This window comes from Rhinatrema bivittatum, chromosome 12 (genome assembly GCF_901001135.1).
Source record: "Rhinatrema bivittatum chromosome 12, aRhiBiv1.1, whole genome shotgun sequence".
Taxonomy (NCBI): Eukaryota; Metazoa; Chordata; class Amphibia; order Gymnophiona; family Rhinatrematidae; genus Rhinatrema; species Rhinatrema bivittatum.
Genome location: NC_042626.1, coordinates 87,562,128 through 87,587,834, shown reverse-complemented (window position 1 = coordinate 87,587,834; position 25,707 = coordinate 87,562,128). Strand labels below are relative to the sequence as shown.

Below are 25,707 nucleotides of genomic sequence, written 5' to 3'. Positions count from 1 at the left end.
GTAAATAACCGATTCACATTTACTTGTTCTAGACCTCTCATGATTTTAAACACCTCTATCATATCCCCCTCATCCGTCTCTTCTCCAAGCTGAAAAGTCCTAACCTCTTTAGTCTTTCCTCATAGGGGAGCTGTTTCATTCCCTTTATCATTTTGGTCGCCCTTCTCTGTACCTTCACCATCGCAACTATATCTTTTTTGAGATGCGGCGACCAGAATTGTACACAGTATTCAAGGTGCGGTCTCACCATGGAGCGATACAGAGACATTATGACATTTTCCGTTTTATTCACCATTCCCTTTCTAATAATTCCCAACATTCTGTTTGCTTTTTTGACTGCTGCAGCACACTGAACCCACAATTTCAATGTGTTATCCACTATAACACCTAGATCTCTTTCTTGGGTGCTAGCTCTTAATATGGAACTTAACATTGTGTAACTATAGCATGGGTTATTTTATCCTATATGCATCACCTTGCACTTATCCACATTAAATTTAATCTGCCATTTTGATGCCAAATTTTCCAGTCTGACAAGGTCTTCCTGCAATTTATCACAATCTGCTTGTGATTTAACTACTCTGAACAATTTTGTATCATCTGCAAATTTGATTACCTCACTCGTCGTATTTCTTTCCAGATCATTTATAAATATATTGAAAAGTACAGGTCCCAATACAGATCCCTGAGGCACTCCACTGCCCACACCCTTCCACTGAGAAAATTGTCTATTTAATCCTACTCTCTGTTTCCTGTCTTTTAGCCAGTTTGTAATCCACGAAAGGACATCGCCAACTATTCCATGACTTTTTATTTTTCCTAGAAGCCTCCCATGAGGAACTTTATCAATTGCCTTTTGAAAATCCAAGTACACTACATCTACAGGTTCACCTTTATTCCCATGTTTATTAACTCCTTCAAAAAAGTTAAGCAGATTTGTGAGGCAAGACTTGCCTTGGGTAAAGCCATGCTGACTTTGTTCCATTAAACCATGTCTTTCTATATGTTCTGTGATTGTGATATTTAGAACATTTTCCACTATTTTTCCTGGCACTGAAGTCAGGCTAACTGGTCTGTAGTTTCCTGGATCGCCCCTGGAGCCCTTTTTAAATATTGGGGTTATATTATCCACCTTCCAGTCTTTAGGTACAATGGATGATTTTAATGATAGGTTAAAAATGTTTACTAATAGGTCTGAAATTTCATTTTTGAGTTCCTTCAGAACTGGGTGTTTACCATCCGGTCCAAGTGATTTACTACTCTTCAGTTAGTCCATCAGCCCTACCACATCTTCTAGGTTCACAGTGATTTGGTTCAGTCCATCTGATATATAGCAATGATAGGAAGGATCAACTTGGTGGGGATGTGGCACTTTATGTCCGGGAGGGTATACAGTCCAACAGGATAAAGATCATACAAGAGATTAAATTCTCAGTAGAATCTCTATGGGTAAAAATCCCATGTGTGTTGGGTGAGGGGCAGATTTTCAAAGGGTTATGCGCGTAACCCCCGAAAAGCTGCCCCAAGCTGCCCCTGCGCATGCCGAGCCTATCTTGCATAGGCTTGGCGGCACGCGCAAGCCCCGGGATGCGCGTATGTCCCGGGGCTTCGAAAAATGGGCGGGAAGGGGGCGGGTCTGAGGGCATGGCGGCAGTTCAGGGGTGGGTCCTGGGTGTGGCGGCGGTCCGGGGGCAGTCCCAAGTCCTCCGGCAGAGCAGCCTGTGCCGGGGTATGGCGCACCGGCATGCACAACTTGTGCATGCCGGTGCGCCATACCCCGGCACAGGCCTGCCTTGGGCAGGCGTAACTTCTGAAATAAAGGTAGGGATAGGGGGGGGATCTAGTTAGGGCTGGGGGGTGGGTTAGATAGGGGAAGGGAGGGGAAGGTGAGGGGAGTGGTAGAAAAATTCCCTCCAAGGCCGCTCCAGTTTCGGAGCAGCCTCGGAGGGAACGGAGGCAGCCTGCGCGGCTTGGTGCACGCAAGTTGCACAATTGTGCACCCCCTTGCGCTCGCCAATCCTGGATTTTATAACATGCGCGCAGCAGTGGCGCATGTTATAAAATCGGGCGATTTGTTTGTGCCGGGTTGCGCGAACAAATCTGCGCCCGCGCACAGGTTTTAAAATCTGACCCTAAGAGTATAGTGATAGGAGTATACTACCGTCCACCTGGACAAAATGGTCAGACAGATGATGAAATGCTAAGAGAGATCAGGGAAGCTAACCAATTTGGAAGTGCAGTAATAATGGGAGATTTAAATTACCCCAATACTGACTGGGTAAATGTAACAACAGGGCTTGCTTCATGGAGCAATTGGTTCAGGAACCAACAAGAGGGGGAGCTATTTTAGATTTAATTCTTAGTGGAATGCAGGATTTGGTGAGAAGTAACGGTGGTGGGGCCACTTGGCAACAGTGATCATAACATGATCAAATTTAAACGAATAACTGGAAGGGGGACAATAAGAAAATCTGTTCAGATGTATGTAAGTTATTCTAAATTACTCTATAAGTTATAATGTATAAATAAACAGCCAATGTCTTAATTATGTTCAGGGAGGAGAAAAAGCCTAGTGATCAGAGCACTGGGATACGAACCAGGAGGCCAGGATTCATGTCCCGCTGTTGCTCCTTGTGGCCTTGGACGGGTCACTTTACCCCCTCTGCCTCAGGTACAAACTTAGGGGGTCATTTATCAAAATGCGATAAGGTGTTTTCGCATGCGAAAAGCCCCGTTAACGCATGCATAAACATGTTTAACGCATGCGATAGCACCATATCGTATGGTGCGATGCAAATTCAGAAAATAGGAGGAGTTAGGGGCAGAGTTAACCTGTCTGTGAAGAGCTATTGCACAGCCAATAGCTGTGCAATAGCTGCTGTGACCATGCGGTAAGGTTTCCTTGCTGTCTCCTGTAAGGCCTATTTCAGGAGAGAGAGAGAGAGACCATAATGTCATTTCCATAGGTAGGTATTTGTATCCCTATGGGAGGCCCACCTAGTAACTCGAGGTGGGGTTTAGGTATGAGTGTAGGGGGTTATGGGCCACTTTGACATTCTACGTGACACGAACGAACAGTACAGTGGTCTCTTGTGAAGAACTGATGGCCTTCGGAGTGAGGAAACTCACTCCAAGATGAGATTTAGGCAATGTTCTCTCCACCTAGCTTGATGGACTCTCTACCTGGGTGACATCAAGCTAGGTGGAGAGAACATTGCCCAAATCTCATCTTGGAGTGAGTTTCCTCACTCCGAAGGCCATCAGTTCTTCACAAGAGACTACTGTACTGTTCGTACGTGTCACGTAGAATGTCAAAGTGGCCCCTAAACCCCTACACTCATACCTAAACCCCACCTCGAGTTACTAGGTGGGCCTCCCATAGGGATACAAATACCTACCTATGGAGATGATATTATGGCCAGGCTCTCTCTCTCTCTCTCTGACCTTCAATTCCCCTGAAATAGGCCTTACAGGAGACATCACAAACAGCAATGAAACCTTACCACATGGTCACGGCAGCTATCACACAGCCTAACGCAATCCAAAGAGGTGTTGTTAAAATCAGCATTATGGATGTGCAATAGCTCTTCACAGACAGGCTAACCCAGCCCACTCTCTGCCCCTAACTCCTCCTATTTTCTGAATTTGCATCGCACCATACGATATGGTGCTATCGCATGCGTTAAACATGTTTACGCATGCGTTAACAGGGCTTTTCGCATGCGAAAACACCTTATCGCATTTTGATAAATGACCCCCTAAGTTTGTACCTGAGGCAGAAGGGGTAAAGTGACCCGTCCAAGGCCACAAGGAGCAACAGCAGGACATGAATCCTGGCCTCCTGGCTCGTATCCCAGTGCTCTGATCACTAGGCTTTTTCTCCTCCCTGAACATAATTAAGACATTGGCTGTTTATTTATACATTATAACTTATAGAGTAATTTAGAATAACTTACATACACCTGAACAGATTTTCTTATTGTCCCCCTTCCAGTTATTCGTTTAAATTTGATCATGTTATGATTACTGTTGCCAAGTGGCCTCACCACCATTACTTCTCACCAAATCCTGCATTCCACTAAGAATTAAATCTAAAATAGCTCCCCCTCTCGTTGATTCCTGAACCAATTGCTCCATGAAGCAAACCCTGATGTTACATTTACCCAGTCAGTATTGGGGTAATTTAAATCTCCCATTATTACTGCACTTCCAAATTGGTTAGCTTCCCTGATCTCTCTTAGCATTTCATCATCTTTCTGACCATTTTGTCCAGGTGGTCTCTCTCCTGTTTGTAATTATTTGTTCTTCTGTTGCATTTTGTATATTAGTTCCAATTTTTCTCTGTAAAGCTCGGTTAGCTATAATTCTGTTTAATGTAAACCGATGAGATGTTCCCAACGTTCATCGGTATATAAAATCTTCTAAATAAATAAATAAATAAATAAATAAAGACAGGTGAAGAGAGAATTTGAAATGAAGTTGGCCAGAGGTAAAAACTCATAATAAAAACTTTTTAAAATATATCCAAAGCAAGAAACCTGTGAGGGAGTCAGCTAGAACATTAGATGACCAAGGGGTTAAAGGGGTTCTTAGGGAAGATAAGGCCATTGCAGAAAGACTAATTGAATTCTTTGCTTCCATGTTTACTAATGAGGATGTTGGGGAGATACCAGTTCCTGAGATGGTTTTCAAGGTGATGAGTCAAATGAACTGAACCAAATCACTGTGAACCTGAAAGATGTAGTAGGCCAGATTGATAAACTAAAGAGTAGCAAATCATCTGGACTGGATGGTATGCATCCTAGGGTACTGAAGGAACTAAAAAATGAAATTTCTGATCTATTAGTTAAAATTTGTAACCTATCATTAAAATCATCCATTGTACCTGAAGACTGGAGGGTGGCCAATGTAACCCCAATATTTAAAAAAGGCTCCAGGGGCGATCCGGGTAACTATAGACCAGTGAGCCTGACTTCAGTGCCGGGAAAAATAATGGAAACTATTCTCAAGATCAAAATCGTAGAGCGTATAGAAAGACATGGTTTAATGGAACACAGTCAACAAGGATTTACCCAACGGAAGTCTTGCCTAACAAATCAGCTTCTTTTTATTGAAGGGGTTAGTAAGCATGTGGATAAAGGTGAACCAGTAAATGTAGTGTATTTCAATTTTCAGAAGGCATTTGACAAAGTCCCTCATGAGAGGCTTCAAAGAAAACTAAAGAGTCATGGAATAGGAGGTGACGTCCTTTGGTAGATTACAAACTGGTTAAAAGTCAAGAAACAGAAAGTAGGATTAAATGGTCAATTTTCTCAGTGGAAAAGGGTAAACAGTGGAGTGCTTCAGGGATCTGTTCTTGGACCGGTGCTTTTCAATATTTATTTATTTATTTAAAGGCTTTTATATACTGGAGTTCATGTACTAGTACATACCACTTCGGTTTACACAGAACCAATATTGGAAAATTACATCAAACAAGTGGGTATAAAATAACAAGGCTAACTTTGTAGGAACTTAGAACTTGAGGTAAAGGAGAGAACAGGACCAAGTGGTAACAGATCAATGTAAATAGCTAAATAATAAATACAAATTCTTACAATAAATACAAATGCTTACAGATTACAGTCTTCAAAATCTAAGTTTACATCTTCAGAATAATGTTTAAATCAACAAGAACTAACGGTTACATCTTCAAGGTTTGTAGACTTCAAAGCTAAGGTTACATCTGACTTAAAAGGTATTGGTGTAGCATGCTGTAAATTTAACGATTGGGAATATGAGACCCAAGAAATACAATTAAGAGTTGCGGCATCAGACATCTGGTTAACGTGATTATGAAATGCGTGAATGAGTCTAGTTCTGGGACGTGGCTCTGAGCGAAACTTTAAGTGAAGGCTTTTGGCTTCACTTAAATATATTTTTTAATGATCTGGAAAGGAATATGATGATTGAGGTTATCACATTTGCAGATGATACAAAATTATTGAGAGTAGTTAAATCAAAAGCGGATTATGAAACATTTCAGGAGGACCATGTGAGAATAGAAGATTGGGCATCCAAATGGCAGATGAAATTTAATGTGGACAAGTGCAAAGTGTTGCTTATAGGGAAAAATAACCCTTGCTGTGGTTACATGATGTTAGGTTCCATATTAGGAGTTACCACCCAGGAAAGAGATCTAGTGTCATAGTGGATAATTCTTTGAAATTGTCAGTTCAATGTGCTGCGGCAGTCAAAAAAGCAAACAGAATGTTAGAAATTATTAGGAAGGGAATGGTGAATAAAACGGAAAAGCAAGTTTGCTTACCGTAAACGGTGTTTCCGTAGATAGCAGGATGAATTAGCCATACTGTAATGGGAACTGTCCATCAGGGCCAGGAGGTGGAGCTTCTTAGTAGAATACAGAGCTTTGTTCTGTGCGGCTGCACGTGCCTTCCCGTGCAGAAAAACAGTCTCTCCTCAGTCTGTGATGTAGCAGTTCTTGAATAACGTGCAGACTATCCAGGGAGGTGGGTGGATCAGCATGGCTAATTCATCCTGCTATCTACGGAAACACCGTTTACGGTAAGCAAACTTGCTTTTTCTCATTGATAGCAGGGCTGAATTAGCCATGCTGTCATGGGAGTCCTAAGCTCCCGATCACGCTGTCAAAGGGTTTCTTTTTTTTTTTTTTTGCGTGATCAAACGTGTGGATAGTCTGTTTGAACTCAGGTGGACATCGTTTGCAATACGACTCTTCCTAGCTTAGCATCTTCAGTTGTCTGTTGGTCCGGACAGTAGTGGGACGTGAACGTGTGTAATGAAGACCACGTCGCTGCCTTACAAATGTTAATGGGCGGAGAGGTGTGCCATTGATGTTGACACTGCCCTTACTTGGTGCGCATTAGGGCGAGAATCTAAGGGTAGGTTCTTCTTTGTGTAAGAAAATTGAATTCATTGGGCTATCCAGCTGGATATAGTCCTTTTTGCTACCGGAAGGTCGGAAGCGTTCAGGTTGAAAGAAACAAATAATTGGGATACTCGTGTCTCCGAATGTGTTTGTCGTTTGTAATACGCCAACGCTCTCTTGCAGTCCAATGTATACAATAACCGTTCCCTATCATTCTGATGCGGTTTAGGAAAGAACATAGGTAAGTCGATGGATTGGCTCAAGTGGAATTGGGTGACTACTTTTGGTAGGAAAGATGGGTGCGTTCACAGCACTACCTTGTTATGGAAGAATTGCAGGTATGGACTGTAGTCCACCAAAGTTTGGAGCTCACTGACTCTGCGTGCCGATGTTAGGGCGATGAGGAATACTACTTTCCATGTGAGCTATTTGATGTGTGCCTCATTCATTGGTTCAAAGGGAGCCATCATCAATTGTTCCAGTAAAGTTTAGATTCAATGGCACTGGAGGCTTTGAGATTGGAGGCCATAGGTGAGTAAGGCCTTTTAGAAACCGTGAAATGAAAGGATGGATGGAGATGGGCTGTCCTCTATACGGTCGGTGATAAGCTGCTATCGCACTGAGGAGTACTCTAATAGACGAGGTTGTGAGGCCCGTAATATATAAGGAGTGAAGATAGTACAGTAACTTCTCCGGTGAGCATTCTAAGGGAAGGGATGTATTCCTTTAGATGAGCACCAGGCCGTATATCTCTTCCATTTGAAGCTACAGTTACGAGGGGTAGAAGGTTTTCCTGAGGCAAGGAGTACAACTTGTGCAGACAATGATATTCCTTGCTCCATCAAGAGGATCCGCTCAATATCCACACAGTCAAGTGCAGGGAGCTGTGCATGGGATGTAGTAGGGTTCCCTCCTCTTGCGTCAAGAGATCTGCGCGGTCTGGTAGCAATATTGGATCTGCTACTGACAGATGTAGTAGATGAGTGTACCACGGATGTCGTGGCCACGCTGGTGCTATCAAGATTAATTGAGCTGCGTCTCTTATGCATTTCTGTAATGTCCTTGTTATGAGGGATATTGGAGGGAATGCACACATGAGAGGTTCTGTCCATGGTAGGAGGAACACATTCTGTGCTGTTCGGTCCCTGCTGGCCCACAATGAGCAAAAACAAGGGAGTCTCGCATTGAGTTCTGTTGCAAACAGGTCCATGGTTGGCTTTCCCCATGCTTTGAACAGAGTATCCACTACTTGTTGGTTAAGCGTCCACTCATGAGGGTAAAATATTTATTTATTTATTTAACATTTTTCTATACCGAACTTCATGACAAGCTTCATATCAGACCGGTTTACATGGAACTTAGGGATTAACTAAACATAACCATATAACAGGAAGGCCGAAGCGCAGTTACAAATAACAAGGAGAAAGAACTTGGGGGCTGGAGTAGCCTGGAAATAAAAGGACAGCAAAAATCTAGAGGATGAGAACGTATGTCTATATTGTGGCTGGACTGGGCATTTAGCCAATTGGGCTGAGACTGAACGAGAGTACTGTTGAAATGTTAGAACTTAAGGGAAGGCTTGGAGGAAAAGCCAAGTCTTGAGTTTTTTTTCGGAAGGTTAGCAGGCAGGGTTCCAATCTTAGATCAGTCGGCAGATTGTTCCAGATGATGGGGCCCGCTGTGGAGAATGCCCGTTCTTTGGTGGAGGTTAGACGTGTGGATTTAGTTGGGGGGACTTGAAGGGTTCCTTTGTGTGCCTCTCTGATGGGTCTTGCAGATGAGTATAGTTTGAATGGGAACTGAAGGTCTAGAGTTAGTTGGTTGTGGATGGATTTGTGGATTATGGTGAGTGCTTTGGGCAAGATTCTGTATTTTATTGGCAGCCGGTATAGGTTTCTAAGTATAGGAGTGATATGAGTTCTCCGGTTGGTGTTGGTTAAGATCCTGGCTGCTGAGTTCTGGAGCATCTGTAGTGGTTTGGTGGCAGAAATCGGGAGTCCTAAGAGGAGAGTGTTACAAAAAATATGCAACTGAGGTGGTCGGCCTGAGTGTTGATGGCTCCTGGCAGGTATGTCGCCTGAAGGTGCATTGAGTAACGTGATGCATGATCTAGCATTTGCAGGGTTTCCTTGCAAAGGGACCAGGAACCTGACCCTCCTTGCTTGTTGATGTAAAACATTGCCACTTGATTGTAGGTGTAGACCATGACCCGTCTTCCTTTTAAGTGTGGAAGGAATGTCTGGAGTGCGTTCTTTATCACCCTGAGTTCTAAGAGGTTGATCTGCAGGCATTGTTCCTGGGTGGACCATAGCCCTTGGGTTTGTAGTTGGTCCAAATGTGCCCCCCAGCCCCTGCAGGAGGCATCTGTAGTCAGTACTGCGTTGTGAGGTGGTGTGGAGAACAGTGCCCCTTTTTTGAGATTTGGCTCCTTGAGCCACCACTGTATATCCTGCAGCATTGCCGGAGTCAAGTTCACTTGCGATGTTAATGGTTGTGAGTGCTGCTTCCATTGTCTTTTGAGTTCCCATTGTAGACGACACATGTGTAGTCTTGTATTGGGAATGGTATGAATGGCTGCCGCCATGTGTCCCAGGACAGTAAGAACATGCCGTGCCGAAGGCCTCTTGAGTAATCAGGTGGCTCGAAAGAGACGTCGCATCTCTAGTCTCTGTTCCATCGGTAGAAAAGCTCTGGTGCGGATTGTATCGAGACATGCCCCAATGAATTGAAGCGACTGCATCGGAGTCAAAATGGATTTTTAGTAATTGACTACAATCCCCAAACTGTTCAAACAGTGAAAGGTCTGGTGAATGCAGTCGGTGAGAATCTGCGGTTCGGACGCCACTATGAGCCAGTCGTCCAGATATGGAAAGATTTTGATGCTCCATTGACGGAGATGTGCCACCACCACTGCCATACATTTGGTGAAGACCCTGGGGGCTGCTGAGAGGCCGAAGGGTACCTTGTATTGATAATGTTGCTTCTGAAATTGGAAGGATAGGTACTGCCACGACGAGTGGTGTATAGGAATGTGGGTGTAGGCATCTTTCAAATCTATTGAGCACATCCAATCTTTGGGTTGAAGAAGTGGTAAGATGGTTTTGAGGGATACCATTTTGAACTTCTCTTTGATGAGGTGCTTGTTCAACTCCCATAGATCTAAAATCGGTCTCTGTCCTCCGGTTTTCTTGGGAATTAGGAAATACGGTGAGTAAAATTAATTGTTGTGAGCATGTGATGGAATCCGTCGGATTGCTTGCTGCTGGAGTAGGGATGAGATTTCCTGTTGCAATTGAGTCTACTGCCCTGGAACTCAGTTGGGCAGTATATGTGGCAGATTGAGTTTGTTGTTGAAACGGAGTTGATATCCCTGTCTTACTATTTCTAGAACCCATAGATCCGTGGTGATGACCTTCCAGTATGGTAGGCATAAGGTAATCCTGCCCGGTGGGTACAGTGGCAGTGATGATGGCAGCTGCACTAAAAAGAGGGGGTCACTTTAGATGCAGTTTGAGGATGTTGTGCCGTAGGGCACTGTGGTCTTGGTCTACGTCTCCTAGGTTGAAGAGGTTGAGGTGTCATCCACTGCGGTGTGTTGTAAGGAGCAAGGCGAAATTGCTGATAGTGTCTAAAAGGTCAGCAGTTATATGGTTGCCTGCGGTTGGACGCGTAGTACCTACGTCGTGTGGTGAAAGAGGGTGTTTGCATCAGTGATTGGACTGCAACTGCCTGGTTCTTCAAGCTTGCGACTGTCTCTTGGAACTTGTCGCCGAAGAGATTGTCCCCTCTGCATGGTATATTCGCCAGTCATTCGTGTAGTTCTTCCCGAATGGCACTGGAGCGGAGCCAGGCCATTCTGCATGCAGTAATGGCCGAGGCTGACGTACGAGCCGACGATTCAAATACTTCATACACCGTCCGGAGGAGGTATCTAATGCCCTCTTCCAGGTCCTGAATCGGTTGAGTTATCGAAGGCGACGACGATTCTTAAGGGGGCAGTGCAGTCTTTAGGGTTTGCAGATTTTCTATAAGTATTGGACCAGGTAGAACTGGTGCTGACTGATACGGGAAGATAGCATGGACGACTGATACACTCTTCCGAAAGTCATCTAGGAGCCGCTGCTCCTTCCCTGGAGATGCCGATCCGTGTAGTTTAGATCTTTTGGCTCTCTGCATCGCCGATTCCACTACTAATGAAGAATGTGGGAGTTGCGGCGTGGAATAGAACTATGATTTTGCATTCTAAATTTTAGATCCTTTTTTTCTGGACACCGGTGTGGTAGTGTAGGGGGATTCCCACATTTTTTCTAGGATGGAATCCAATACCTTGTGGGATGGAAGTGAGGTGGGTTCCGCCAGTACATCAAATATTTTAAGGAGACCAAGCGTTTCTGTTACGGCTATGGCTGCTGTGCAACCGCCTCACCACCAGGGGTCCCTCTAGTGCTGGCTCTCCTGGCAGGCGCAGTCCATCTCCCCTGTCCACTCTATGTTCTGGGCTTTTCCTTATAACCCTGCCTGACAGTTCCCTCGGGGCTTCGGCATCGAGCTCGCCTGGGCTCCCTGCTCTAGCCTTCCTTGCTTGCTGTGCATTTGGTCCCTGGACCTTCCCTTGCCTTGCGTGGCCTTCGGGCCTTATTCCTTGCCTTGCCTTGCGCGGCCTTCGGGCCTTATTCCTTGCCTTGTCTTGCCTTGTGTGGCCTACAGGCCTTCTGTGTGTGTGTGGCCTACGGGCCTTCTGACCTGCCTTGCCCTGCCTACGGTGTGTGGCCTATGGGCCTTCTGTGTGTGTGTGGCCTACGGGCCTTCTGACCTGCCTTGCCCTGCTTACTGTGTGTGGCCTACGGGCCTTCTGTGTGTGTGTGGCCTACGGGCCTTCTGACCTGCCTTGCCCTGCTTACTGTGTGTGGCCTACGGGCCTTCTGTGTGTGTGTGGCCTACGGGCCTTCTGACCTGCCTTGCCCTGACCCAGCCTGAACCCAGACACTGCTACTTGCCGCCTGCCCTGACCCAGCCTGGACCCAGACACTGCTACTTGCCGCCTGCCCTGACCCAGCCTGGACCCAGACACTGCTACTTGCTGCCTGCCCTGACCCAGCCTGGAACTAGACACTGTTTCTAGCCATTCCTGTCTCTCTCCACCTGGAGCCACCCTGCTGGGTGGTGTTCACGACTCCTGACCGGAGCCCAAGCGTAACAGTATGCCGAAGCCACCAATTTCCAGGGGAAGAGATAGGTCTTGGTACTACCGGTGAGCCAATTTTTCTTTTACCTCTACTCACATTATGCCTCAGCCTCCAAGTTTTTATGTCTGTGCTTGTTGCCAGACTTTGAACTATCCCAGTTACAAGAACTGTCTTGCATGTCAACTCTCAGACCAAGAGCACTGGGTTTGCAGCAGTTGTCATAAGAGGAACGTCTTGGTCTATCAGGAATGTTTAAATTGTCTAACTCCAAAACCAGGGTGGTGGAAATGCTCCTGTGTTCCGTGTCTGTTACCACCAGGCAAACCCTGCCCCTGTTGTTCTGCTCTAGGACCAGCTGTTCCATTAGAAAAAACAATCAGCTCTCCTAACCGGTATTCTGCTTCTGGCTCAACTAAAACAGACATTTTAGCTGGCAGTTTGTGGAAAGAAAAACCCAGGATTTACCTGACCAAGAAGGCTTCTGTGATACCAGTGCTAGACCCTCGGGAACAGGTTTCTCTAAAACGGAGAGAGCTGATTAACTCTAGCAGGGCTCTGCTTCCCACAGCTGCTGTTGAGACAATAACGAGCACTTTCCCTAGACGTCCTAGAACTGCCTGTGCCTTCTCTAAACTGCTCCTCCAGAAACAAAATAAGGAGCCTCAGAGTTTGGCTCGAGGTATCAAGCCCACAGCAGTGCAATCTGTGTCTTCCATGTGCACTGCTTCTAACCTTGCTGCTCTACCATTTGAGCCTGCTTCATCACCCCAAGAGGGGTCCGAGCCTGCTGCATCACCCCGAGAGGGGTCCGAGCCTGCTGCATCGCCCCGAGGAGGATCCAAGCCTGCTGCATCACCCCAAGAGGGGCCAAGCCTGCTGCATCACCCCGAGAGGGGGCCGAGCCTGCTGCATCGCCCCAAGAGGGGGCCGAGCCTGCTGCATCACCCCGAGAGGGGGCCGAGCCTGCTGCATCACTCCGAGAGTGGGCCGAGCCTGCTGCATCACCCCGAGAGGGGTCCGAGCCTGCTGCATCGCCCCGAGGAGGATCCAAGCCTGCTGCATCACCCCAAGGGGGGTCCGAGCCTGCTGCATCACCCCAAGAGGGGGCCGAGCCTGCTGCATCACCCCAAGAGGGGTCCGAGCCTGCTGCATCGCCCCGAGAGGGGTCTGAGCCTGCTGCATCACCCCAAGAAGGATCCAATCCTGCTGCATCACCCCGAGAGGGGTCCGAGCCTGCTGCATCACCCCGAGAGGGGTCCAAGTCTGCTGCATCACCCCAAGAGGGGTCCAAGCCTGCTGTTTCACCCCAAGAGGGGTCCGGGCCTGCTGCACTACCCCGAGAAGAGCCTGAGTCTGCCGAACCGGCCCTGCTGCCGCCCCCGGAGGGGCTCGAACCGGCCCTGCTGCCGCCCCCGGAAGGGCTCGAACCGGCCCCTGCTGCAGTCCCCAGAAGGGTCCGAACCGGTCCTACTGACAGACTTTCTGACTCAGCCTTCTGAGCCTGCTGAACCGGTCCTGCTGCCGCCCCCGGAGGGGCTCGAACCGGTCCCGCTGCCGTCCCCGGAGGGGCCCGAACTGGTCCTGCTGCCATCCCCGGAGGGGTCCAAACCAGTACTGCTGCTGTTCCCGGAGGGGTCCGAACAGGTCTTGCTGCTGTCCCCGGAGGGGTCCGAACCGGTCTTACTGACAGACTTTCTGACTCAGCCATCTGAGTCTGCCGAACCGGTCCTGCTGCCGTCCCTGGAGGGGTCCGAACTGGTCCTGCTGCCGTCCCCGGAGGGGTCCGAACCGGTCCTACTAACAGACTCTGTTACTCAACCATCTGAGCCTGCTGTACCGGTCCAGCTGCCACCCTGGAGGGGCCATACCGGATCTGATGTCATCCCCGGAGGGGTCCAAACCGGTTCTGCTGTCACCGACCCTGGAGGGGTCCGTACTGGTCCTGATGCCAACCCTGGAGGGGTCCGGACCGGCCCTGCTGTCGTCTCAGGAGGGGTTAGCACCTGCCCTGTCACCTCAAGAGGGGTTACGGACTATTTTGCTGCCCCAGGTTGGGGTTGTGTCTGCCTTATCACCCCAGGAGGGGTTATGGACTGCCTTACTGCCTCGGGAAGGAGTTGAACCTGCCGCATCGCCCCCGGAGGGGTCTCACGTTATTATTGAGTACCTCCTGCAAAGATGGGACCCAGGAGGAGGGGGAGGCCTTGAGGAGGGGGTACTGTTACGGCTATGGCTGCTGTGCAACCGCCTCACCACCAGGGGTCCCTCTAGTGCTGGCTCTCCTGGCAGGCCCAGTCCATCTCCCCTGTCCACTCTATGTTCTGGGCTTTTCCTTATAACCCAGCCTGACAGTTCCCTCGGGGCTTCGGCATCGAGCTCGCCTGGGCTCCCTGCTCTAGCCTTCCTTGCTTGCTGTGCATTTGGTCCCTGGACCTTCCCTTGCCTTGCGCGGCCTTCGGGCCTTATTCCTTGCCTTGCCTTGCGCGGCCTTCGGGCCTTATTCCTTGCCTTGCAAACGCGGCCTTCAGGCCTTATTCCTTGCCTTGTCTTGCCTTGCCTTGTGTGGCCTACAGGCCTTCTGTGTGTGTGTGGCCTACGGGCCTTCTGACCTGCCTTGCCCTGCTTACGGTGTGTGGCCTACGGGCCTTCTCTGTGTGTGTGTGGCCTACGGGCCTTCTCTGCCTTGCCCTGCCTACGGTGTGTGGCCTATGGGCCTTCTGTGTGTGTGTGGCCTACGGGCCTTCTGACCTGCCTTGCCCTGCTTACTGTGTGTGGCCTACGGGCCTTCTGACCTGCCTTGCCCTGCTGTGTGTGGCCTACGGGCCTTCTGTGTGTATGTGGCCTACGGGCCTTCTGTGTGTGTGTGGCCTACGGGCCTTCTGACCTGCCTTGCCCTGACCCAGCCTGAACCCAGACACTGCTACTTGCTGCCTGCCCTGACCCAGCCTAGACCCAGACACTGCTACTTGCCGCCTGCCCTGACCCAGCCTGAACCCAGACACTGCTACTTGCTGCCTGCCCTGACCCAGCCTGGACCCAGACACTGCTACTTGCTGCCTGCCCTGACCCAGCCTGGACCCAGACACTGCTACTTGCTGCCTGCCCTGACCCAGCCTGGAACTAGACACTGTTTCTAGCCATTCCTGTCTCTCTCCACCTGGAGCCACCCTGCTGGGTGGTGTTCACGACTCCTGACCGGAGCCCAAGCGTAACAGTTTCCGCCAGAGGATATCTTCTTGACCTGTATCTTCTGGACCTCTAGGTTAAGAATGGCCCCCATCTTATCCAAGAATTTTGGGTAAGAGATCTTCTGGGGGGCGAGTAGGGTTCAGGTGTGTCCTCTGGCGGGTCGGATGGATATCCCGTGGATGATGAGGGAGATGAATCTGAATCTACTACTGCCGGTGACTTTTCCTTCCTCGGTGGTAGGATCATAGGCTGTGACGGGCCTGGTGGGAAGAGGTCCCTCGGGCCCAGCGGGAAGGGGTACCTCGGTCATTCCGGTAATGAGCGTGGTTGAGGCGAAGGCGGTACACTACCCTCAGGGGACGTAGGGAGTTGGAACGTGGATTGTAAGGTGTCAAAAAATCCCGCTGGGGCAGATGAGAGTTGTGAAAATGCAGATGAGTTCCTGTTGCCTGGGGTTATTGTAAATGTACTGGGCAGAAACAAAGAAAGCAGCCTGGCAACCCAAGACATTAACTAGACTGAGCAAAAGGGAAAGATGATGGAGTCTAACCTACAGAAAGCAGTGAGCCAAAAGAGAAAGTGAAGCAAGATGGCAACATCAAAGCAATTTATTAAATACAAAAAAAGGACAAAGCAAGGTACACATCGATAATCCAGAAATCCAAGAGCCCTAAAAATAACATGACTGAAAGATTATCTTATGAATCAACATATACAAGAGAAACCAGACTTTGCACCTTTTTCCCCCAACGTATACTTTGTTCTCTCTCTTCTTACCCTCAATCCTCTCTAGCCTATCTGCAGCCTCAACACTTCTTCCTCTTCCATCCCTAGCCAAACCCAGCCCAATCTAAATCATCCACCCACCCCTTTCTAACTCCCATCTGCCTCAGGGCCTCCCACCACAGATGACACCCTTCATTCTCTTATGCCCCCAACCAACTTGTCTCATCCCCCAGGCTCTTCACCAGCCATCAACCATCCCTTAGTCCCATTCCCTCCATTGGATCTGCCTAGCATCCCCAGACCCTTCTTATTCCCCAGCCGGTCCCCCCTAATCCCTCCTCATCCCCCAGCTCCTACCTTCATGGATTGGGCCAGCAGAAGAGGAAGTAAAATGGCAGTACACTGAGCCACACATTCCTCCTTTGCCACCTGGGGTCTGACAGACACTTTGAACCAAGCAAGACACCATACAGCTGCATGATTCAAACCACCTGAAAGGCCCCAGGTGGCAGAGGAGGCACCACTACGCTCCTTCTCTTGTTCCAATCAGTGCTGGGTCTGATGGGATGGACTTCATCGAGCTGCTCCGATGTGTGTTTTGCAACCTACCACTTATGTTTTCGCTTTGTGTCTGCACCAGTAGTCCCCATCTGTAATTTCAGGTGTCTCAGGCGGACAAACCAAAGCAGGTGTGTTTTCATTTTCATAAGGCATGAAAAAGAAAAATACAGGAAATGGCTTCTGCTCATAGGGAAGGACATTTATAAACGTTTTTGAATGTCTCCAGGAGGCATTGTTTCTTTAAATGGCCAAGAGATGGTGCATCTGTGGGCCAAAATATCTCGCTTTAAAAGAATTACAATTTCGAGTTTTGTGAAAAATAATTTGTCAGTTTTTAAAATCAAACTGGTACTAGAAAGTTACAGCAAAGAGCTTAGACATGTCGTACTTGTTAGAGGTTAAAAAAGAAAAGAATTAATAAACAAGCTCTGATACCAAGTGACATTGACTTCATGGAGTTTGAATTACTCTGGGAGTAATGTTTTACCTGGTGGATACCCCTTTTGGTGGTCAAAGCTAATTCACAGGGCAAGCTATAGAATACCAATTATATCAGCTGCCATATAAATATGAAACCTGGGAAATCTAGAAAACAAAAGTACTTTATTATATTTGATATCTTTTTGAAGAAAATCCTACATACTTACTATTTAACACTTCTATAGCACTGCTCAACATACACAGTGCTGTACAAAAACATATGAGACAGGACCTGCTCAGCAGAGCTTACAATCTAATCAAGACAATAAAAGGACTAAGGGGCACTCTATGAAGTTAGCAAACAGCTCATTTAAAACAATTTGGAGAAAATTATTTTTCACTTCATGCATAATTAAGCTCTAGAATTCATTGCCAAAGGATGTGGTTACGGCAGTTAGTGTAACTGGGTTTAAAAAAGGTTTGGATAAGTTCATAGAGGAGAAGTCCATAAATTGCTATTAATAAATAGGGAATAGGCAGTCGTCGTTGCCGACATTAGTAGCATGGGATCTATTTAATGTTTGGGTACTTGCCAGGTACTTGTGACTTGGATTGGCTACTGTTGGAAACAGGATGCTGGGCTTGATGGATCCTTGGTCTGACCCAGTATGTCATGTCTTATGTTCTTACGTAAAGGGCAAAAGAGACTTTGGGAATTTCATTCAATAAGAAAATAAAGATTTAATAAAGCTGTAAGCAAGATAATCAGGAGATAAGTTTTAAAAGCAGTTTCAAAAAAGATGGGTTTTTAGACTGGCTTGGAATAAGATGAAAGAGGGAGCATGACACACCACCTCAGGAAGTCTATTCCAAGCCAATGGTGCAGCCAGAGTCAGGAGTTGGCAGTAGAGAAGAGTTCCTGTCAGATCCTGCTAAATCTAATATACATAATCCATTTATTGGCAGCTCTCCTGATATGATGAAAGGTACTTTGGACCAGGAGCTACTGGACTTGCTCATTTCCAGTGATCTCTGAGGACAAAGGTAAATAACTAGAGATACGCATCAGGATCCACTCTCCAAGAATTTTCTCATAACACAAAATGGAAGAAAACATAAAAAATAAACAGCACTGATTTCTCACTCTGAAAATTTTGACCAAAAAGTTGACCTTTTCCATTCTCTCTCAACAATTCTCTTCCAGCACATAATTTCAATAAAAGCTTTCCTAGCCAGTTTCAACCCCCTTGTAAGAAGGTTACTGTTGAGCTGTGTGACCTATGACCCATGTAGCTTTACATATCTCTTGCAAAACAGAAATTGCATTATAGATTTCAGCCCTGTCCGCAATTTTCTGACTTTTACACATTTTGGGCCAGATTTTCAAAAGATTACGCACGCCGGGCTATTTTAAAAAGGCCCGGCAACGAAGGTAAAGTCCCGGGGCTTGCAAAAATCTGCAGTCCGGGCTGAAGTAAGTTTGGAAAGAAAAAAAAAAAGAAAAAAGGTAGGGGGGAAAGGGCAGGGGGAGGTAGGGGAAGGGAAGGTGGGGTAGGGAAGATCCCTCTGAGGCCACTCCGATTTCCTGGGAGGGAATGGGGAAAGGCAGCGTGGCTTGGTGCGTGCAAGATGCACAATTGTGCATCCCCTTGCGCGCGCTGACCCCCAATTTTAAAACTTGCGCGCACCTGCACACACAAGTTATAAAATCAGATGTACAAGTGTGCGCGCTGGGTAGCACGCGCACATGTACACCCGCGCGTACTTCTGAAAATCTACCCCTTTATGTTTTTCCTTTATTTCCAAAAGTTTGGTTTCTCCTGTTTTTGGAAGAATCAAGCTATGGGGCAGACTTTTAAAAATTACGCGCGCACGTACTTTTGTTCGCACACCCGGCGCAAACAAGAGTACGCCGGATTTTAATAGATACGCGCGTAGCCGCACGTATCTTTCAAAACAACCGGGGTTGGTGTGCGCAAGTCTGCGCAAAATCAGCAGCCTCTGCGCGCTGAGCCGCTCAGCCTGCCTCCGTTCTCTCCGAGGCCGCTCCGAAATCGAAGCGGCCTCGGAGGGAACTTTCTTTCCGGCACCCCCCACCTTCCCTTTCCTTCCCCTAACTAACCCGCTCCCCGGCCCTAACTAATTCCCCCCCCCTCCCACCTTTATTTCAAAAGTCACGCCTGCCCGAAGCAGGCATAACTTGCACGCACGGGCCGGCTGCCGACACGCCATGTTCCAGTCCGGGGGCTGGTCCGGAGGCCGCGGCCATGCCTCCAAGAACACCCCCGATGACACGCCGGCCGTGACATGCCCCCCAAGGAAAGCCCCGGGACTTGCGCACGCCGCCGAGCCTATGCAACATAGGCTCGGCGCGCGCAGGGGGTGGAAGGGGCAGCTTTTCAGGGGTTACGCGCGTACCCCTTTGAAAATCTGCCCCTATGTGTTGAGCATCATTGTCCAGTCTTTCTTAAGGAGACTTGAGAAGTTGAAAGAATAAGATCCAGCTGTAAGGAGAAAGCGCATTCCTAGCCCTGAAACAAAAATTCTAATGAAATTTTGCAGGAAATGGTGTTAAGCCAATCTTTAAAATACTACAATTTTCAGCAAAATGTCCTGCAATTTCTAAGAGATTTTAGATAAGTCTGTTTTCACTGGCTCCAGAGCTCAATGCCTTGTTCATCTGCTTCCCCAATTAATATTTTCTGCTGGCTTGTATATTTTCCATTGTCTGCCATGGTGAATATGATTTTCATTGGATCACACAGAAAACAGGTTTTCCTTACTTTTCATAATAAGAGCCTGCTGAAAACCATTGATCTTGTGAGTTTTCAATTCTATAACTGCATGGTCAGAGTTCTGGAGTCCTAGGTTGTGCCAGATTTGAGCACTGCTTACTACAATTTGATCACTCACTCTATCATCAAAGCCCAGAACAAATTAAAATTAATTAGACATAGTATACAAACTTAGAATAAACAAAAAACAGATGTTTTACTGTTGTAATTTATCACATCATATTGTTAGATTCGTGGATGCTTGCGCCGGCTGAGACGGGTGGTGATGCACTGTGGGGAGCCCAGAGTGGACGTCGCTGCCAGGAGGCGGCGCAGAAGAGGTTGTCCTGGGAAGGCTTCACCACTGGAAGCTCAAGATCCCCCCAGGAGGAGCCCGTAGGGATCTGGGCCTCTAGGACTTAGGTGAGATCCTCTGTGACCAAGGACCAGAAGAGAAGCCCTGCAGAGGTAGTCCAACAAAGCAGCTGAGCCCAGGAGGTCTGAAGAGACTTCAGCCTTGAAAGCCCGCGGTCCCCCCGGGAGGAGCCCGTGAGAACCCAAGCCGCTGGGACTTAGGTGAGATCTCCAGGCGGGTGAAGAACAGGAAGACGAGAGGCCTGGAGCCGGAGTCCAGGCAGGGGCAGAGGCTGAAGCCGGAGTTAGTGCACGAGCCAAGGTCGGAAGCCAGAAGTCAGAAGCTGAAGACAAAGCCAGGGACAGAAGCTGAAGCCGAAGTCAGAAGACGAGCCAAGGTCAGAAGTCAGGAAACAGAAGCAGGAGAACACAGAAGAGCAGCAACTAGTGACTCAAAAGAGTGAACCTCATTGCAAGGCAAGGCAAGGCATTGAGGCAGCTGCAGGGTTTAAATAATCCCTGCAGCGTCTTACATCATCTCTAGGGCTGTCCTTCAATTCCCGCGCTGGCCGCTTTAAATCTGGAGCCCCCTGTGCGCCTAGGGGGCGGGGCCAGCAACGGAGGATCGGCGGAGTCTCTCTCGCAGAGGGAACGCCGCGGCAGGAGGCAATTCGGGCCTGGACGGCCGAAGGTGGCTTCCAGCGGCCCAGGCCGGCCCCGAGGTAGGTGAAGGGACCAGGGCACGGCCCGGGACCATAAAGGTACCCCCTCTCCTACGACCCCTTCCCTGGGGTCTAGGCTTAGCAGGATGGTCCAGGTGTAACTGGCGGAGAAGGCCCTTGTTCAGTATGTTAGTGGAAGGTTCCCACGAATTTTCCTCAGGTCCGTAACCCTCCCAGGAGAGGAGGTATTCTCACCTGTGATGGTGGAACCGAACATCCAGTATGTCCTTCACTGTATAAATGACGTCTTGTTCGGCAGTAATGGTGGTAGGTTCAGGAGGTTTATCATGAAACATGGATAGAACCACAGACTTGAGAACAGACACATGGAAGACACTGTGGATCCTCAGGGTGGACGGCAGTCGTAGCCGGTAGGACACTGCACCTACTCGCTCCGCCACCGTAAACGGACCAATATACCTGGGAGCCAGGCGCATGGAGGGAGTCCGTAACCAGATATTTCTGGTGTTCAGCCATACTTTATCCCCCGGGAGAAAGGCGGGGGCAGGACGCCGTAATTTGTCTGCACACGACTTTGCCTTGTCTGCCATCAGATGGAGCTTGTCTTGGGTGGAACTCCAGAGATTCCGCAACTGTTGTGCCATAAGTTGCACTGCGGGAGACGGTACCGTCAACGGCAATGGCAAGGGAGGTCTAAGGGTCCTCCCGTAGACCACCTGGAAGGGGAAGAGATTAGTAGCGGAATGCTTTTGGCGGTTGTACGAAAACTCAGCCCAGGGTAATAAGGCTACCCAATCATCTTGGAAATCTCCCACAAAGGCCCGGAGGAAGGTTTTTGAATTCTTTATTTATTATTATTACAATAAACACAATACACTGAAACATGATCATGTCAGGTGAAAATTATAACCAATTCAGGAATTATCTTAATCAATTACATTTTTCCTTATTAAACCTCTGTCATAAATGATTATAAAGGAAAATATTAGCAAAATCCACACATTTTGAACGGAGAAATAGGTAAAAGTAAACATTTGGTAATTATACATTTTTTAATACCCATTTCTATTCAAATACCGGTCATTTTTCTTCAAGGAGATCTTTAAGACCATCTGGATCTGTAAATGAATAGGTTTTACCTTCCAATTTTACAATACACTTACAAGGATATTTTAAACTAAAATATCCCCCTTTCTCTACTACTACCTTCCTATATTGTAAGAAATTCCTTCTACGAATTTGGGTAGATCTAATAAGATCAGGGAAAATCCATACTTGTTGCCCATAAAAAGTGCATGTTCTATTTCGAAAAAAGGACCTCATTATGTTGTCCCTGTCTGTGGAAAATGCAAATTGAACTAAAAGAGTTCCTCTTGATCTTATTTCTAGATCTTCCTGGGACTTTTGTAGTAAGTCAGATAAATCAATAGAATTATTACCAATTACTTTTCCTTTAATATTCTCTGTTGTATTTCCTATTTCAATCTCATTCTTCTTGCCCCCCAAACAGAAGGCCTTAACTATCACTGGTAAACATTTTTCAGGTATTTTCAAAATTTGCATTGAATAATTCCTGAATAATTCCAATGGATCTATTTTTTTTAATTAATGGAAAATTATAACTCTCAAGTTCAAAGATCTTACTACATTTTCTAGTCTGTTATTCACTTCATCTTCAATTTTAATCTGATGGCACTGAATTTTTTCAATCTGAAGTACATGTTTTTCTATTACATTTATGACCTCTTTTTGCTTTCCCAACTCAGTAGTATTTTGTACTAGCGAGCTGGAGGTTTTCATCATTACTTCAGTTAAATTATTTATTGAAACATCTAATTTTGCCATATAATTCTACAGGCTTTCCAATGTAATATTTGCAGGTTTCCTTGGTAGATTATCTGTTTTAATTATTACACTAATATTTTCCTGCTCTCCTATAACAGAATCATTATACCTCGGTGTACTAGTCTCTTTTGGTAAAACAGTAAGATTTTCCATCAAACTCAATTGTGTTAGTTCTTCCTTCTTCTGTTCAAGAGATAGGTGGCGATGTCCTTTTGTGGATTACAAACTGGCTAAAAGACAGGAAACGGAGAGTAGGATTAAATGGACAATTTGCTCAGTGGAAGAGAGTGGGCAGTGGAGTGCCTCAGGGATCTGTATTGGGACCCTTACTTTTCAATATATTTATAAATGATCTGGAAACATAGAAACATAGAAATGAAGGCAGAAGAAGACCAAACGGCCCATCCAGTCTGCCCAGCAAGTTCCGCACTTTTTTTTTCTTCTCATACTTATCTGTTGCTCTTGGCTCTTAGTAACCTTTTGCTTCTATTTCCCTTCCACCCCCACCATTAATGCAGAGAGCAGTGTTGGAGCTGCATCTAAGTGAAATTTCTAGCTTAATTAGTTAGGGGTAGTAACCGCCGCAATAAGCAAGCTACACCCATGCTTATTTGTTTACCCAGACTATGTAATTCAGTCCTTGTTGGTTGTCTGTATATAGATCCACTTTTCTTCATTCCCCTTGCTGTTGAAGCAGAGAGTTATGCTGGATATGCATTGAAAGTGAAGTATCAGTCTTTCTCCCCTGCCGTTGAAGCAGAGAGCTATGCTGGATATGCGTGAAGTATCAGTCTTTCTCCTCTGCCGTTGAAGCAGACAGCTATGCTGGATATGCATTGAAAGTGAAGTATCAGGCTTATTTGGTTTGGGGTAGTAACTGCCGTAAAAAGCAAGCTACTCCCCGTTTTTTGTGAATGCAAATCTTTTTTTCCACGTTCATTCACGTCCTCTAAACTTTATGGATCCACAGTGTTTATCCCACACCCCTTTGAAGTCTTTCACACTTCTGGTCTTCACCACTTCCTCCGGAAGGGCATTCCAGGCATCCACCACCCTCTCCGTGAAGAAATACTTCCTGACATTGGTTTTGAGTCTTCCTCCCTGGAGCTTCAAATCGTGACCCCTGGTTCTGCTGCTTTTTTTTCCGATGGAAAAGGTTTGTCATTGTCTTTGGATCATTAAAACCTTTCAAGTATCTGAAAGTCTGTATCATATCACCTCTGCTCTGCCTTTCCTCCAGGGTGTACATATTTAGATTCTTCAATCTCTCCTCATAAGTCATTCGATGAAGGCCTTCCACTTTTTGGTCGCCCTTCTCTGGACCGCCTCCATCTTGTCTCTGTCTCTTTGGAGATACGGTCTCTAGAACTGAACACAGATTTCCAGGTGAGGCCTCACCAAGGACCTGTACAAGGGGATAAACTCTTAAAAAAAGGCTTAAAAACTTGGCTCTTCAAAAAAGCATTTCACAGTGAGGTAACGGAATAACAAATGCACAAAACAGGAAATCGCCAAGATAAAGCAGTATTGCCTACTTTTGTTATTTTCTCACAATCTAAGTATTAAATTATAAAGACAGTTAATAGTAAATGGTAACCACACCCTCTCACATTTAAGTATATTATCGAACTATGTAACTGTATAATAATGGCACCCTTGGATAAATTAGAAACGACATATTTGTGCCTAACTGTAAACCGTTGTGATGGTGCTCTACTATACGCCGGTATAGAAAAGTTTTTAAATAAATAAATAAATAAATAAATAAACTTGATATTCCTCTCTCTATGCAGCCCAGCATTCTTCTGGCTTTAGCTATCGCCTTTGCAAGGGAAGGTCCAATAAAACAAATCGGAAGGCGGTCCCACGTAGCCAAGGCAATAAACAACAAAGGGACAACCTTGTACCGTGGAAGATTTTATTTAAAAAAGCCCGACTCAGGCCGAGTTTTGCCAATTAAGGCTGCATCAGGGGCATAGTGCTGCAAGAAACTTTCACTGCTGCATAAGTTGATATATCAATCTAGGTATTGACTTTATGTCATCACCAGTTTTGAAAACATAGAAACAAATAAATCTAGTAACGCAGAAGTTTACCAAGAAACGATTTTTGTTTCTTGGTAAACTTCTGCGTTACAAGCTTTGTTTCTATGTTTTCAAAACTGGTGATGACATAAAGTCAATACCTAGATTGATATATCAACTTATGCAGCAGTGAAAGTTTCTTGCAGCACTAAACCCCTGATGAAGCCTTAATTGGCGAAACTCTGCCTGAGTCGGGCTTTTTTTAAATAAAATCTTCCACGGTACAAGGTTGTCCCTTTGTTGTTTATTGCTTTAGCTATTGCATTGTCACATTGTTTCGCCGACTTCAGATCATTAGACACTATCACCCCAAGGTGACGAGTGAGGTAATCCCCAAGGTGACGAGTGAGGTAATCAAATTTGCAGATGATACAAAATTGTTCAGAGTAGTTAAATCACAAGCAGACTGTGATAAATTGCAGGAAGACCTTGTGAGACTGGAAAATTGGGCATCAAAATGGCAGATGAAATTTAATGTGGATAAGTGCAAGGTGATGCATATAGGGAAAAATAACCCATGCCATAGTTACACAATGTTAGAGTCCATATTAGGTGAGTAGTATAATGGGTACACGATCAATCAAACTGATTGACAGGTGAGATAAGGATAACAGCAGCCAATCAGCGTTCACTTCCAATCTAAGCCCCGCCCACGCCCCGCCCACTCCCCATAGAAGTGAATGGGGCATAGCCACGCCCCTCCCGCCTCATCCCGCCCTTGACCACGCCCCAAGGCCCCCACCCCTTCCGCCACAGGCCACACCCCTTCTTCCCCTGGCCCCGCCCAGACCCCATCGATGCTCCTCCCCTCCCAATAGAAGTGAATGGGGAGCCCCTCCCACAACCCACCCCCAAACCGCCCCATGATGTCACAGATGGCCCCGCCCACACCCCAACCACAAGCCACACCCCCCTGTGACGTAGCGGGTATGACATCACCGGAAGTCCACCCCACACTGCCCCCCAAAAATACACCCCCTAAAACATCATCAGAAA

At 46.8% G+C, this 25,707-nt stretch overlaps 1 protein-coding gene across 1 annotated transcript in view; it reads left to right on the top strand.

The window, feature by feature from the left end:
* GIP (gastric inhibitory polypeptide) overlaps window positions 1–25,707 on the top strand; it is a 164,568-nt gene that overhangs the window by 65,982 nt on the left and 72,879 nt on the right. The window contains exon 4 of the mRNA XM_029573798.1: window positions 17,938–18,015. Within this exon, the coding sequence (XP_029429658.1) occupies window positions 17,938–18,007 (70 nt within the window). The 3' untranslated portion in view covers window positions 18,008–18,015. The remainder of the gene's footprint in view (window positions 1–17,937; window positions 18,016–25,707) is intronic.